This window comes from Eretmochelys imbricata, chromosome 7 (genome assembly GCF_965152235.1).
Source record: "Eretmochelys imbricata isolate rEreImb1 chromosome 7, rEreImb1.hap1, whole genome shotgun sequence".
Taxonomy (NCBI): domain Eukaryota; kingdom Metazoa; phylum Chordata; order Testudines; family Cheloniidae; genus Eretmochelys; species Eretmochelys imbricata.
Genome location: NC_135578.1, coordinates 53,268,190 through 53,285,344, shown reverse-complemented (window position 1 = coordinate 53,285,344; position 17,155 = coordinate 53,268,190). Strand labels below are relative to the sequence as shown.

General features: G+C 45.0%; 1 protein-coding gene across 1 annotated transcript; it reads right to left on the bottom strand.

Annotated features, from left to right (window-relative positions):
* Nucleotides 1-753: 753 nt before the first annotated feature.
* Nucleotides 754-16,307, bottom strand: EIF3F (eukaryotic translation initiation factor 3 subunit F). Its single transcript, XM_077821046.1, has 8 exons — nucleotides 16,008-16,307; nucleotides 15,694-15,764; nucleotides 15,064-15,143; nucleotides 14,045-14,182; nucleotides 10,579-10,670; nucleotides 8,120-8,256; nucleotides 7,272-7,385; nucleotides 754-1,186 (listed from the first exon to the last, which is right to left on the bottom strand). The coding sequence occupies exons 1-8, from the start codon at nucleotides 16,291-16,293 to the stop codon at nucleotides 1,109-1,111; spliced, it is 996 nt and encodes a 331-aa protein (XP_077677172.1). The 5' UTR covers nucleotides 16,294-16,307; the 3' UTR covers nucleotides 754-1,108.
* Nucleotides 16,308-17,155: the final 848 nt, after the last annotated feature.

Here is a 17,155-nt window from a genome sequence, read left to right as displayed (position 1 = left end):
GCTCCCGCCCAAGCCCAAATGTCTACACCGGGGTGGGCAAACTTTTTGGCCTGAGGGCCACATAGGGGTTCCAAAAAATGTATGGAGGGCTGGGTAGGAAAGGCTGTGCCTCCCCAAACAGCCTGGCCCCTATCCTCCCCCTCCCACTGCCTGACTACCCCCCTCAGAACTCCCAACCCATCCAACCCCCCCTGCTCCTTGTCCCCTGACCCCCCCCCCGTCCCCACCCCCTATCCAACCCCCCCCGCCCAGCTCCCTGTCTGCCCCTATCCACCCCGACAGGCTCTCCAGGACTCCCATGCCTATCCAACCCCCCGTTCCCCGTCCCAACTGCCCCCCCCCGAACCTCTGTCCCCTGATGCTCCCTGCCCCTTATCCAACCCCCCTGCTCCCCGCCCCCTTACCATGCCACTCAGAGCAGGAGGACTGGCAGCCATGCCACCACACTGCCCAGCAAGAGCTCGCAGCCCCACCACCACAGCAAGCTGAGGCTGCCAGGGTGGGGAAGAGAGAGCAGGGAAGGGGCTGGGGGCTAGCCTCCCTGGCCAGGAGCTCAAGGGCCGGGCAGGACGGTCTCGCAGGCCAGATGTGGCCCACGGGCCATAGTTTGCCCACCTCTACCACAGGGACTCTATAGAACTTTGCATGCTCCTATGTGCTCTATAACTGATCTCAGGAGAGGAAACTTTTTTTAAAAAGACAGTATTACCACATATTGAGGAAGACGACACACCTATGGATGCAAAGTCACTCTTATCAGTGGAATGGAACTTTATTTAGAAACAATAATCCTCACAATACAATGGAGTTGTGTTTGTTATATAAATGGCTAACCTAGGACAGCAGCTCATGAGCACTAAAGAGTAGCCATCAATTAATTCCATTTTCAATAATAAAACTGGCTCACACCCAGTTTTGATTCAATATCTGAACCACAGTGGAAGGTTTTTTTTGGGGCGGAGGTGGGAATCAAGAGGGATATGGGGGAATACTGAATCATTTAGGCAATTACATTAATGTCCAACTAAATTCAGTAGCAGAACAGATTGTAGGAAGAGTAGCTCTGCTGTATCTTCAGGCTCTCAAGTGACAGAAGGCAGGGAGTCCATCATAAGCTCAGAAGTTTTTCATTGAGAGCAATCTGCGACTGAGTGAGATTTGCCAAGTAGGTCACCATCAGCAGGTCCTGAGAAAGAGAAATGGACAGCAATTAGACTGATTAAGAGAATCAAAGAGATGCGAATTTGTATCATTAAAGCAATTTACAAACAGTGCAGTTGCCAATCACCATTCTTCAGAGTGACACTGATGGCTCCACAACTTAGTTTCCACTTCATTCACCAGTTTGGAATACCTTGCATTCATATAATACTCGGAACTTTCAGTGCTTTTTATCTATAGTCCTCAGAGCATTGCAAGCATTATCCCCATTTCACAGATGGAGAAGAGAAGGCATATAGTGGTTAAGTGACTTCGACAAAGTCACACAAGTCACTGAGAATCAGGAATATAAATCCATATATCCTGATTCCCAATCCAAGTCAGAAGTAGAAACTTTCATCTTTAGAAATCCCAAACCACTTTACAAAGGAGTGATTCTCTTTATCCAGCAATGAATTGAAGCAGTTGTTCAAACAGCACACACCACCACTACGCTAGGACATGAGGACAGGAAGTGAATGCTCCACTCAATCAAAACTGCAGGGAGAAATGAAGGGAGACCATGTAGTTAACAGTATTTGATTTTAGCTAGAACACGGGGGTCGACAACCCTATCCTTAGGGAAAGTGATATGGGCCTTTGTTGGTATGGCACATTCAGCAGCCCAAGGCAATGCTTGGGGGATACTGGGTCAAAACCAACTCTGAGGAAATGCTCCTACTGAATCAACACCACCCCTTCTGCAGTAACTAGCTGATCCCTGGATGTCTCCCATCCAACTACTGAACTAGCCTGATCCTGCTTATAAAACTTGCCACTTTTACACAGGGTCTCAAAGTGCCTTACAAAACATTACACTTAAGAGTTGTTCTAATTTATAGCTGGGCAAACTGAGGAATAGAAATTGTGATTCTCTCCACTTATCACAGGAAGATGAGCTGGGAACAGAAGTGGGCTCAGTCCTGTGTTCTAAGCAACGGATACACTCAGCTTAGCTTGTTAGAGCTGCTGGGCTCACAGCATGAAGTGGTACTGATGCAGGTTTGTCATGGGCAACGTACACATCACAGAAATAGCTCCTTAAAAAATGTGAAGCCTAAAGTTACCAGACAAAAATATTAGGTGCATCACCTTTTATTCCAGTTGCCAGTTATCTTTCAAGTCCAGATTGCAGTAAGATCTGGCTATTTACACAGTTGTCCTAAAAGTTTCATGTCTCAAGACAATCTCAGCGCTTTCAGGTTATGCACACAATTCCTAGCAAGTGTAAGAAGGATTCCTTTGCCTTTAATTACTGAAAAGGCTGCCTTGAGACGTTCCCTCATCTCTCCCAGATAGCTTTGCCCGCCTATTTCCAATTTTTGGTTACTAGTTAAAAACAGTTTCTCTAGTCACCAGCCTGGTTTTGCCTATTTTGGCCCTCTCTCTTTACGAGGCTCATTCCCTCAGCCTAACCTGACAAGTTACTAAGAATCCTTGTTCACATCAGATACTCAACTCAATGAAGAATGTGACAGTTGCAGACTGGGAAAGGACCACATTTCCCACAATGTGGATAGAAATGCCATTCTCTCTAGAGGGCTAGAAATTCCATGCTTGAATAATAAAGAGTACAGTAGCAGGAATATATTACCAACCACCTGAGCAGAAAGGTGTAGGTGACTGAAATGCTCAGGGAGATTAGAGACACTATGAAGATAGAAATAATGGGGGATTTCAACTCTCCCCACATTGACTGCATATGTCATCTCAGGATGGGATGCAAAGATAAATTTCTAGACACCATTAGTGATTGCTTCTTGGAGCAGCTAGTCCTGGAACCCACAAGGGGAGAGGCAATTCTTGATTTAGTCCTAAGTGGAGAACAGGGTCTGGTCCAGGAGTTGAAAACAAATGAACCTTTCAGCAATAGCAACCATAATGCAATTAAATTTAACATCCCTGTAGGGGAAAAAAAATTCCAAAGAAACCCACTGTGGTAGCATTTAACTTCAAAAAGAGGAACTAAACAAAAATGATAAAGCTAGTTAAACAGAAATCCAAAGGAACAGTCACAAGACTGTTGCATAGAAACTATTTAAGAATATAACTAGATGTTCAAACTAAATGTATACCCCAAATAAACACAGTAAGAGGACCAAAAAATGCCACAATGGCTTAACAAGAGAGCAAAAGAGGCTGTTAGAGACCAAAAGACATCCTTTAAAAATGAAAGTCAGATATTACTGAGGAAAATAGGAAGGGGGCATAAACTCTGGCAAGGGTAAAAGGATAATATGGCAGACCAAAAAAGAATTTGAAAAGCAACTAGCGAAAGACAAACAGAAAAAAAGAATTGCAAGTACATCAGAAATAGGAAGCCTGGCAAACAATCAGTGGGGCTACTGGACAATTGAGGAGCTAAAAGATCAAGGGTATGTGAGGGAGATTCCTGCACGAGCCATTCTTTTTAGGGAACAAATCTGATGAACTGTCCCAGATGGATGTGTCAAAGGTGGTTTTGGAACAAAGTAATACATTAAACAGTGATATGTCACCAGGACCAGATGGCATTCACCCAAGAGTTCTGAAGGAACTCAAATAGGATATTGGAGAATTACTAACTGTGGTATGTAACCTATTGCTTCAATCAGCCTCTGTACCAGATGAGTGGAGGACAACTAATGTAACACTGATTTTTAGAAAAGGCTCCATAGGGGATCCTGACAGTTACAGGCCGGTAAGCCTAACTTTAATACCAGGCAAATTGGTTGAAAATTATAGTAAAGAACAGAATTATGAGAGAGACACCACCACAATATGTTGGGGAAAAGAGTCAACACTGCTTTTGTAAAGGGAAACCATGCCTCACCAATTTATTAGAATTCATTGAGGGTGTCAACAAACATGCTGACATGGGTGATCCAGTTGATATAGTGTACTTGTACTGTCAGAAAGCCTTTGACAGTTCCTCACCAAAGGCTGTTAAGTAAGGAATTATGGGATACGAGATAGTTCTCTCGGATCAGTAACTCACTAAAAAACAAAACAAAGTATAGGAATAAATAGTCAGTTTTCACAATGAAAATAGGTGACTAACAGGGTCCCTGAATGTTCTGTACTGGGACTTCAATGTATTCGTAAGTGTTCTGGAATAGGGGCTAAACAGTGAGGTGGCAAACTTTGCTAACAATACAAAATGACTCAAGATAGTTAAGTCCAAAGCTGATTGTAAAGAGTTACAAAGAGATCTCAAAAAACTGGGTGACTGGGCAACAAAATGGCAGATGAAATTCAATGTTGATAAGTGCAAAGTAATGCACATTAGAAAACATAATCCCAACTGTACATACACAATGATGGGGGTCTAAATTAGCTGTTATCACTCAAGAAAGATCTTGGAGTCATCATGGGTAGTTCTCTGAAAACATCCACTCAATGTGCAGCGGCAGTCAAAAAAGCTAACAATGTTAGGAATCATTAGGAAAGGGAGAAATAATGAGACAGAAAATATTTTAACACTACTATATAAATCTATGGTATGCCCATACCTTTGAATACTGCATGCAGTTCAGGCCACCCCATCTCAAAAAAGATACATTAGAACTGGACAATGTACAGAGAAAGGTAACAAAAATGATTGGGGTATGGAACAGCTTCCATATGAGGAAAGATTAAAAGAGATCACTAAGGGGGCAGGAGGGGGGAAAAGGGAGATCTGATACAGGGCTATAAAATTGTGACTGGTATGGAGAAAGTGAACAAGCAAGTGTTATTTATCCCTTCACACAACACAAGAACAATGAAAATTAATAAGTAGCAGATTTAAAAACAAACATAAGGAAGTACTTCACACAATGCAGTCAGCCGGCCTGTGGAACTCATTGCCAGATGTTGTGAAGGCCAAAAGTTATTACCAGGTTCAAAAAAGGATAAGCTATGCTCAAGGAGGATAGGTCCATCAACGGCTATTGGCCAAGATGGCCAGCGATATGCAACCCCATGCTCTGGGTAGTCCCTAAACATCCAACTGCCAAAAGCTGGGACTGGACTACAGGGGATGGATGATTCAATAACTGCCTTTTTCTGTTCATTCCCTCTGAACCTCTGACAGTGGCAGGTACCAGATGACTGGATACCAGGCTAGATGGACCACTGGTCTGACCCAGTATGGCTATTCTCATTCTTATGAAGAGAGTGGGTAGAAAGGGTGAGGTTTTGTTTTGGTCATTGACATATCATGCCTAGAAGATAATTTTCAGGACTGTGTTGCAACCTGGTCTCCATTTTACACCTATGGACAATGTCCTGAATGAATGGCGGGGTGGGGGAAATCATTACTCTCTTTGGGAAACCACTTACGCTAAGGTTTCTGTACAGAACTATTACTTACATGATCCTATGAACAGTGACTCGGTTCCTTACGAAGTTCAAGATTGGGTAACATTACAACACTTTTCAGGCACCTTCTCTTTTCTGGATTTCCTTTTCCTTCATTTCTATATAGTTCTATCATTTGTAGTGTGTTAACTGAATGTTAAGGTTTAAGATTAAAACTAGAAAATTTTGAGGGAGTCAACAAGCATGTGGACAAGGGGGATCCAGTGGATATAGTGTACTTCAATTTTCAGAACGCCTTTGACAAAGTCTCTCACCAAAGGCTCTTAAACTAAGCTGTCATGGGATAAGAGGGAAGGTTCTCTCATGGATTGGAAACTGATTAAAAGATAGGAAACAAAGGGTAGGAATAAATTATCAGTTTTCAGAATGGAGAGAGGTAAATAGTGGGGTCCCCCAAGGGTCTTAGCTGCGACCAGTTCTATTCAACATATTCATAAATGGCATCGAAAAAGGGGAAAACAGTGAGGTGGCAAAATTTGCAGATGATACAAAATTACTCAAGATAGTTAAGTCCCAAGACTGTGAAGAGCTACAAAAGGATCTCACAAAACTAGGTGACTGGGCAACAAAATGGCAGATTAAATTCAATGTTGATAAATGCAAAGAAATGCACACTGGAAAACAATCCCAACTATACATATAAAATGATGGGGTCTAAATTAGCTGTAACCACTCAAAGATTTTGGAGTTATTGTGGATAGTTCTCTGAAAACGTCCACTCAATGTGCAATGGCAGTCACAAAAGTACACAGAATGTTAGGAATCATTAAGAAAGGGATAGATAACAAGACAGAATATATAATAAATCACCTCTACATAAATCCATGATACGCCCACATCTTGAATACTGTGTGCAGGTCTGGTTGCCCCATCTCAAAAAAGATGTATTGGAATTGCAAAAGGTTCAGAAAAGGGCAACAAAAATTATTAGGGTTATGGAACGGCTGCCATATGAGGAGAGATTAATAAAACGGGGACTTTTCATCTTGGAAAAGAGACAACAAAGGGGGATATGATAGAGATCTATAAAATCATGACTGGTGTGAAGAAAGTAAATAAGGAAGTGTTATTTACTCCTTCTCATAACACAAGAACTAGGGGTCATCAAATGAAATAAGAAGGTTTAAAACAAACAAAAGGAAGGATTTTTTCCACACAATGCACAGTCAACCTGTGGAACTCCTTGCCAGAGGATGTTGTGAAGGCCAAGACTATAACAGGGTTCAAAAAAGAAAAAAAGTTCATGGAGGATAGGTCCATCAATGGCTTTAGCCAGGATGGGCAGGGATGGTGTCCCTAGCCTCTGTTTGCCAGAAGCTGGGAATGGGTGAGAGGGGATGGATCACTTGATGATTACCTGTTCTGTTCATTCCCTCTGGGGTACCTGGCATTGGCCACTGTTGGAGGACAGGATACTGGGCTAGATGGACTTTTGGTCTGACCCAGTACGACTGTTCTTATGAAAGCTTGGTTAATGCTTCCTACTGTTATTCAGCTTTTGGGGGGTACTGGCAGATCTGAATAGCTCCCTTCATACATTTTTTTTTTTTAATTTCAGTAACATTTGTTAATTGTGAAGCCAGGCTGATAGATGGGAAAAAAGGGCAGACACCTCTCTTGTCTTCCACAACCCAGAAACAGGTAAGCAATAGATTTGCTGCGGATCCCCAGTGGATCCCAGATAGATTCCTCATGAAGAACACCCAGAAGAACTGAGTAACAGGACTCACGTTGATATTGCTGTTCAGCATTGTCTCAAAGTCCTCCGGTGAAATCTTTGGTACCTGGTTAATAAGATCCATCAGGAAGCGCCCAACAGTGTTGTCAGCAGCCACTTTACCTGACTAACCATAAAAATAAAGACATTTTACAATGAGCAAGATACAACAAATTTACTGCACAGAACAGGAAGAGCTGACACAAATGCAGGGAAAGCTCTCACCCTCTCCTGTATGAGCTGAAATAGATTCAGATTCTTTGTGATCATCTGGTCTGATCTCTTGTGTAACACCGGCCATAGAACTTCCCCCAAATAATTCCTAGAGTAGATCTTTTATACAAACATCCAAACTTGATTTAAAAATTGTCAGTGATGGAGAATCCATTATGACCCTTGGTAAACTGTTCCAGTGGTTGCTCACTGTTAAAATGTATGCCTTATTTCTGGTCTGAATTTATCTAGCTTCAACTTCCAGCTGTTGGATTGTGTTACAGCTTTCTCGGCTAAGGCCCATTATTAAATGTTTGTTCTAACGTAGGTATTTATAGATTAATCAAATCATCCCTTAGACTGAAGCAGCTCAATATATTTAGCTTAACAAAGGGAAGGTTATCACTACAGGGCATGTTTTCTAATCCTTTAATCATTCTCTGGGCTTTTCTCTAAAGATTCCCCAATTTATCAACATCCTTCTTGAATTGTAGGCACCAGAACGAGACATAGTATTCCAACAGCCATCGCATCAGTGCCAAATACAGAGGTAAAATAACTGTCTACTCCTACTCAAGATTCCCATTTATGCATCCCAGAATCATATTAGCTCTTTTGGCCACAGGATCGCACAGACATTAGCCTTACCAGCACATCCTCTGCATACTGCAGCACTGTGCTCAGGGTATCCTGGATCCGGGCTGACGCTGCCCCCACCTGCTGCAAGTCACTGGACAAGCCAATCACTCGACTGGGACTCAAACAGGTTTTCATGATGAGATCAACTACGAGAAGAGAGATGCTGAGAAACTGGCTGTCACAAGGTCAGCTTCAACCACCAACCACTCCCCAGAGGTTTTTAGGATGACATCTGCTGCAGCAAAACAGGAAATGCTTTTCCAGTGCTGCCTTCACTACCAATGTAATGCTGGCATTTCCACAGAGTATATAGTACTCCTGCGCCACTGTGCAAAGCAGATTTTTGCAGAAATTAGTGCTTTGTGTAGAATTTCCTTTCCTCCCCACAGAGATGGACTGCAGTGCTGCTGGCTGCCACTAGTGGCTGCTGGACATGGCAGAGCCCAGCTCGCACATAGAAGATACTGCCAGGGGAATGGGGAGAGAACTACAGGGATCCAGGCAACTGCAGCTCCCAGCATGCTCTGAGGAAAGGTGGCTGCAGTGCACAGGAAACTCCACACAAACCTGGCACTGAGCATCAAGCTCTTTCCCCCTCTAGATCCCTGGGCTCTGACGGGTAGGTGTCTGGGCTGGGGGGGGGGTGGGGGGGAGGGCCACAGCCACAGGAGATTCAGATGTATTGGCTTGTGTGGGGCACATGGCTGGGTTCTGGGAGGTAAAGGCTGCAAGTGTCCATCCCCCAACTGGGCTGTGGGGAGGAGGGGGCAGGGAAACAGGAACTGGATTTTCTCTTTTTTTTTTTTTTAAAACTCTCTACCACCACATAGGGAATTTGTGTGTCTGTATTCTCAGACATACTTGCTGACAGGTATTTTTAAATAAATCACCAAAATAATTAAAACTGGCGTGATTATGTAATGTTTTTTGACAAATAAAAGCTGCAGAATTTTAAAATATTGTGCGCAGAATTTTTTTTTGGCGCAGAATTCCCCCAGTAGTAATATATTAGCTACATGGGGGAGCAACGGAGGACACAGGCACACGTTCCATTGATCTTAATGGAGAATGCAGGTGCTCAGAACATCTAAGAATCAGAGCACTTTAATGCCTAAACATGAAACTGTAGGCACCCAAGCTTGAAAGTTTTGGCCTCCATCTTGAGAAGCATCAGATTAGTATTTGGTCTGAAAAAGAATGAGGGATTCCAGCCATTTCGCTCAGCCTTCTTTCCCCAGGTCTAAGCAATGACAATGCTGCCTGCCTGGCACCTAGTACAGTTACAACTTATACACTCCAAGAAGTCCCAAAGACATCTTCAACTTGTCCCTGACGCATTTTCACATCCAGTAATCAGAAATTTGTAAGTTAGCCTCATGATATATACAGTCTCACTTTAGTAGGGGGAGTTTAAGGGATGCTAATAATTTGAAATAGAGTTCTTAAGAGTTAATAGCAATGCCCCTTTTTAATGGTTTTACAATCACGTTTTCTGGTTCTGTATGTTTCTCTCTCCCAAGTTGCTGGGAGACACTCTCAAATTGGAAACTGATTACATCAGTGGTCCCCAAACTTTTTATGTTGCACACCCCCTTACCTCTGTCCATGCCCCCGTTCCCCCATCGCCGGGCTGCGGTGACACGGCCAGGGCTGGCAGCCAGGGTCCCAGGGGTGGCAACGGAGCTGGGTGGTGCTCCATCCCCACCCACCATGGGAGCTGGCTTGGTCCCCAGCCAGGCCCCCACAAACGTTCCTCTGCATCCCACAGTTTGCAGACCTCTGGACTACACAAAGTGCTGTCAAATAGATGAAATAGTTCTCCAAACTCTGATATACAATCTAAGGAGTTCCCTGTTGTCTCATGTCAATTCTGATTAAAAAAATCAGATGAAACATGCCAAGTACTAGGCATGTGTGTTATCAAAGTTGACGGCCTTCTGAAAGAAAAGGCCACTACTGACCCGAGGACGAGCGCTCCCAATGTCTTTAAGGTTAGGAACAGACACCTTTTCCCTTTGTCTCTCCAGTTTTATCTATAATCTCTTTGCTTCTTTCCACTGGTTTTGTGGCCTGACTTGGTTGTTTCTCTTCTCCACCCTCCCAGATTCCACTTTCTAATCCAGTCACAATCCTCCATTTTACCCCACAGCTCATTGCTCTGCATTCACTTCACAACTCCTACATCTGTGCCACTCTGCCCCAAAATGCTGGGCCACTTCGACTTTCACCAATGCCCAGCACCCTTTCTGATAGCACCATTTCATCAGCACTGAACAGCAACAAGAAATCCCCTAATATGGGGGGCAGGGAAACAAAGAAGAAGATGAGGCACTGAGCACTAAGGCAATGACTTCTGTAAGCAGCACTCAGGTACACAAGCTAGGGATACAGATCCCTGTGATCCCCAGACACAAATCAAGCACCCAAATAATCTGGGTAGAACCAACAAGAACAACAAGCCGGCTTACCTCCTATCCGCTCAGTGTCATAGTAAACATACTTCACTGTCAGAGGTGTGAACATCACCCCCATGGTCTTACCAGGGACTCCCATCGGAGCACTAGAAAAGACAAGATTTACATAACATAGCATAAGTAATGGCCTACACGGATGTGTCAACAAGAAGTAATACCTAACCTATTTCACTTCCCTCTTTGACAGGGTTACTGGTCTACTGGATTAGGGAGCAGCAGTAGACATGATATGACATTCCCACAATGAATAGAGGGAAATGTGGTCTAGATGAAATGACTATCAAATGGGTACACAACTGGTTGAAAAACCATATTCAAACGAGTAATTATCAACGATTCATTGTCAAACTGGAAGTGCATGTCTAGCGGGGTTCTGCAGGGGTCAGTACTGGCCTAGTACTACATAATATTTTCATTCCTGACTTGGATAACGAATTGGAGAATTTATGTATGAAATTTGCAAATGACATCAAACCAGGAGGGACTGCAAAAACTTTGGAAGACCGAATTAGAATTCAAGAGGATCTTGATAAACTGGACCATAATGAAAATCAATAAAGACAAGTGCAAAGTACTTCACTTAGGAAGGAAAGATCAAAAGCACAAATACAAAATGGGAAACAACTGGCTAGACTGTACTGCAGAAAAGGATAGTGAAGCATAAACTGAGTATGAGCCACCTATGTGATACAGTTGTGAAAAAGGCTAATATTCTGGGGTGTATTAACAGGAGTGTCTTATGCAAGACATGGCAGATAACTGTTCTGCCATACCCTGCCTCAGTAGGAGTACTGCAGCCAGTTTTGGGTTCCACACTTTAAGATATGGATAAACTGGAAAGTCCAGAGAAGAGCAACTAAAAATGATCAAAGGTTTAGAAATCTTGACCTATGAGGAAAGGTTAAAAAACTGGGCATGATTAGTCCTGAGAAAAGACAACTGGGGGGGGATGGGGGAGGAGAAGAATCTGATAAGTCTTCAGATACATTAAAGGCTGTGATCATTCTTCATGTCCACTGAAGGTAGGACAAGTAGTAATGCGCTTAATCTGCAGCAAGGGAGAGTTAGATTAGAGATTAGGAAAACATTTCTAAGTATTGGGATAGTTAAGTATTGGAATAGTCTTCCAAGGGAGGCTGTGGAATCCTCATAATTGGATGATCTAGGTCAAGGATTCTTAAACTTCATTGCACCATGACCCCCTTCTGACAACAAAAAACCCCCACGACCCGAGGAAGGGGGACTGAAGCCTGAGCCCCGCTGCCCTGACTGGGGGATGGGCAAAGTCCAAGTCCCACCATCCCAGGCTCAGGTGAGGGGTGGGAGAGAAAGAGCCTAAAAGCCCAAGGGCTTCAGCCCTTGGCGGGGGCCTATAACCTGAGCCCTGCCATCCAGGGCTGAAGTCTTTGGGCTTTGGCCCTGGCAGCATGTGGTGACTCGGGCTTCAGCTTCAGCCCCAGGTGTCCAGGCTTGGGCAAGTCTGACCAAGTCTAAACACCAGCTCTGGCGACCCCATTAAAATGGGGTCGCAACCCACTTTGGGGTCCTGACTCACAGTTTGAGAACCACAGATCTAGGTATATGTGGTCCTGCCTCAGCACAAGGGGATGGACTAGAGGACATTTCTCTACTCTGCATACAAACCTATTCAAAGAAAGAAAAGGAGTACTTATGGCACTATTTGAGCATAAGCTTTCGTGAGTTACAGCTCACTTTATTGGATGCATGCAGTGGAAAATACAGTGGGGAGATTTTATATACACAGAGAACATGAAACAATGGGTGTTTCCATACACACTGTAATGAGAGTGATGGTAACACCATTGTTTCATGTTCTCTGTGTATATAAAATCTCCGCACTGTATTTTCCACTGCATGCATCCGATGAAGTGAGCTGTAGCTCACGAAAGCTTATGCTCAAATAAATTTGTTAGCCTCTAAGGTGCCACAAGTACTCCTTTTCTTTTTGCAGATACAGACTAACACGGCTGCTATTCTGAAACCTATTCAAAGGAGGAGACAGTAACCCTTTATCTGGTTTGCCTCAACCCTTTATCTGGTTTGCCTCCCCTACACTGAAGCAGAAGAGACTGAGCAGGTTACTCATTCTCACCAAGAACCACATTCACACTTGTGGGGAGCTGTAACAGTTGTTACACAGTTGTTGGTCCAGAGGAATTCTAGAGATTCCCAGGGGTTCTTTGTCGCTAAAAACTTAGAATCATAGAATATCAGGGTTGGAAGGGACCTCAGGAGGTCATCTAGTCCAACCCCCTGCTCAAAGCAGGACCAATCCCCAATTAAATCATCCCAGCCAGGGCTTTGTCAAGCCTGACCTTAAAAACTTCTAAGGAAGGAGATTCTACCACCTCCCTAGGTAACGCATTCCAGTGTTTCACCACCCTCCTAGTGAAAAAGTTTTTCCTAATATCCAACCTAAACCTTCCCCACTGCAACTTAGACCATTACTCCTTGTCCTGTCCTCTTCTACCACTGAGAATAGTCTAGAACCATCCTCTCTGGAACCACCTCTCAGGTAGTTGAAAGCAGCTATCAAATCCCCCCTCATTCTTCTCTTCTGCAGACTAAACAATCCCAGCTCCCTCAGCCTCTCCTCATAAGTCATGTGTTCCAGACCCCTAATCATTTTTGTTGCCCTTCGCTGGACTCTCTCCAATTTATCCACATCCTTCTTGTAGTGTGGGGCCCAAAACTGGACACAGTACTCCAGATGAGGCCTCACCAATGCCGAATAGAGGGGGACGATCACGTCCCTCGATCTGCTCGCTATGCCCCTACTTATACAGCCCAAAATGCCATTGGCCTTCTTGGCAACAAGGGCACACTGCTGACTCATATCCAGCTTCTCGTCCACTGTCACCCCTAGGTCCTTTTCCGCAGATCTGCTGCCTAGCCATTCGGTCCCTAGTCTGTAGCGGTGCATTGGGTTCTTCCGTCCTAAGTGCAGGACCCTGCACTTATCCTTATTGAACCTCATCAGATTTCTTTTGGCCCAATCCTCTAATTTGTCTAGGTCCCTTATTATACTTGTCCCCCTAGTTTATATATATAGTTTTCAATGGGGAAAGTCAAGCATTCAGTTAATCAAAAGGAAATTACAGAAGTGACATTCATACTAACCATTCATCTGTGGAGGTCAAGCCATTCTCAAAACTTTATTAAGTCTCAACACCCCTGTTAAGTGTGGCAAGTACTAATACAATTGTATAGACGGGAAAACAGAATCTCAGAGATTAAGTCACTTGAGCACAGCACCACAATCAAAGACTCAGCTGGGAATAGAATCAAGAGACCTGGTTCACAGCCTCTGTTCTAGCCAGGAGACAAGATTGCCCTTATTAGGACAATCAATTAAATCCCTCCCTACCCTATTGTGTCCCTTTTTGATAAGCCCACTGGCGATCCCCTTTCCAAAGTGTGATCTATCTCCCCAAAATACCTGATATAGGCTTTAATGCTCATGCGCCCATTCTGGAGACTGGTGTCCACAGTGAGGTGGATTGGATTGTGTGCTTCCCGACTATAATACTCATGGATCAGGACAGAGTGCTCTGTAATGTCATGGCCCGTAGCATACCTTAGAAAACACAACATAAGAACATGAGACCTGGGCATCCAACACTTCGTATTTCAGACATACTGGCATATTTGCCATTAAGCAATGATGCGCACACAACTCTGCTCTGAACACATGATCAATTTGTAGCAGGATGTGAAGGAAAAAAGTTTGAGTACCATCTGCTCAGGACATCACTGCACTTTGCAAATCAGACACATGATTTTTGATGCACTTATTAGGCTTTGAATTGCTCTCTGATTAAAAGTAATTCAAAGCACATTATAGGAAAATAAGCTCTTAGGTAAAGAGCTACAACCCAATTCCTCCATGAACTGACCATCAGAGTTAAAAATATAGGACTATATTAATCCAGCTGCTTTAACTGTCCTGCAGTTAATATCTTCGAAACATAATTAACTTAAATTCATTACAGCTCAGACCTCACTGAAGTATATAAACTGTTGGCCTCCACAACAACCTTCTGAAGAGAAAGAGGAGTCACGGTTTGCATTTATTTCTTCAGGAATAAAACAAAGCTGGTTCACAGAACCTCAAGAGACTTAATGAGGTTCTCCACACTCCACCCCAAGAGGTCTATGAAGTGCAGTTCCCTACATCACTTCACCTGATTTTCCAACAATCTCTTGGGAGAAGACTACAGTATCAGAAAATATTGCCCCACTACATACACTTTATTCCCTTCCCATGATACCTAGTCTCACGTTAAAAAATATATCCCATTTCTTGAGATTTATATTCTATATCCCCAGCTGTTATTTCAGCAAACTATGCTGCTTATTCAAAATCTATAATGCAGTGTACAATATTTCAAGGTGCATAATGGGGCCACATAACTGCTAAGCACAGGTCACATGTTTGCAGTGGAGAAGATGACTTACCACCCCAAAATGATTTCACTAGGGGAAACCTTCTTGTGCAGCTCATACATATTCTTAGCAAATTCCATATCAACAGCCACCTGAAAACCACAACAAAGCAGCATGAGGCAATCAACTGCAGGAGTGCTTAAAATTTAAATTCTAGCAGCGGGCAGTGAAATGGAAGGTTCTTGTGGTCAATTAGAATTCAGAGAAGAACTTTCCCTTAGTAGTTACCAGCCCACTGCAAGCAGAACTCGCACTTCATTGCCCTCCATACACTAGGACAACATGGTAGGATTTCACCAAAAGACCCTGCCAACGTACATCACGTGTAGACTCTTCTAATCACACCTCACTCAAAGGGTAGTGAATTCTAGAGCCACATGTGCTAACAGAGACTCAGACAGATCCAGGACTTCCAGAATACCAAAGGCAAAAGGTGAAACATGCAGGAAAGGAGTACAAACATTAGCATGATGAGATTGTTCTCACTCCTACAGCGATCCTGATAGCCAAGTGAGCTAGCCCACTAATACTCAGCATCTTCCATCTGAGTGCTTCAGAGTGCTTCACTGTCATGCCATTTAGTCTCCCAACTCTCCTCTGTGCTAGGATGGACACACTCAGGGAGCAGAGGCCATCACCCACCTCATCTTCGGACTCATTGTGTGGGACCGAGAAGCAATTGGTGACTTCCACTGAGAGCTTGTCCACAGTGCCTGCAGAGCAGAGAGAGAGAGACTGAGAGGAGGTGCTGGGCGGGCTCAAGCACCCCAGGCTCTTCCCTGAGACGCCACACAGCTGTGAAGCTCAGGCTCCCCTTACAGCGAGGTCCAAGGTGGAACCCAGGCGAGGGAAGGGGCCTGGACCAGCCAGGGGCAGCCTGGTCCAGGCTTCGCTAGCCCCGGGAGAACGGAGACGGGGAGAGAGAGCCGGGCCCTGCTCACCCCGGGGGCTCTTACCCAGCAGGGTCCCAATGACCCGGGCCGCGCCCTCGTTCCGCCGCTCGAAGCTGTCCACGATGGAGGCCAGGATGACCGGGTGCAGCCGGACCACGCGGCCGCCGGGGAAGGGGCCAGGCAGCGCTGCCGGGCCTGCTGGACCCGGGGCTGCTGTAGTGGGAGGCACAGGCGGCGCTGCGCCTCCCGCTGGAGTGGCCGCAACTGGCGGTGCGGCTGCTGGGCTTGGGGCTGCCGGGACGGGAGCAGGGGACGGGGACGGGGACGGGACCTGAGCTACCGCCGCCATTTTGCAAAGAAAGGAGCGAGACTACCCACGCCAGCAATAATAGGCTGAACCAGGCAGCTGTTACAAACCCTGCCTTCTCATTGGATGGAAGATGAGTACAGCCCGCCTCCTTCGCCTATTAACCAACCGGGAGAGCGCAGGGGAAGACCGAGCTCGCGGAGTGGGTGAGAACGAAAGTAGGTCACTTCATCATTGGCTGATATTGACTATTGTTCCCGCCCCGTGAGTGTCCACAAGCTTTCCCATTGGCTAGAGGTGACCCACCCATTCAGCATCCAGAAGCTCCTCTATTGGCTTGGCGATGGCTATACCTGATGCTGGCCTGGCCTGGGAGGGCATAGGGCCTTTCCAGTGGGGAGGGGGGAGCCTCTGGAGGCAGCCTCCCTTGGTGACCCCACCCCACTGCTGTCACTGGCATGGTACAGTGATCACACAATGTGTTCAAATGGGGTCATGACCATGGTAACAAGTGCCTGACAGTCTTCTTGACTGAATCTCCCCTGTGAGGGGGGGATGGCTGTCTGGCTGTCCTCCCCATGTCGCCATCCTGCAGCCAAGGGCAGAGAGAAGGAGGCACAGACCTTCAACAGTTGCTCATGTCAATGGACATTTGGAGGCTAAAGGCCTGTGAGGAGTAGGGCCTAGGTGACTTGCCCCAGCTCATCTGAAGTGTGTTGTGGAGCAGGAAATTGGACCCGGGTCACTCTGTATCCCAGGCTCGTGCCCCAGCTATTAGACATCTCTTCCTTGCTGGCTGGCCAGATGGAAATACAGAACAGCTAATGATCAGTGTTGTGCCACAAGGCCTTCTAGTATCATCACTTTCAGTTCTTGCTTTTCCTTCTCTGGATTTGGCAGTGAA

Excerpts from the sequence above, each read along its gene's own strand:
- EIF3F (XM_077821046.1), bottom strand. The coding sequence starts at position 16,293 with ATGGCGGCGGTAGCTCAGGTCCCGTCCCCGTCCCCGTCCCCTGCTCCC. Across the intron at positions 15,144-15,693 it reads ACAATGAGTCCGAAGATGAG|GTGGCTGTTGATATGGAATT; the intron begins GTGGGTGATGGC and ends TGTGGTTTTCAG. Across the intron at positions 7,386-8,119 it reads AGTATGCAGAGGATGTGCTG|TCAGGTAAAGTGGCTGCTGA; the intron begins GTAAGGCTAATG and ends TTTTATGGTTAG.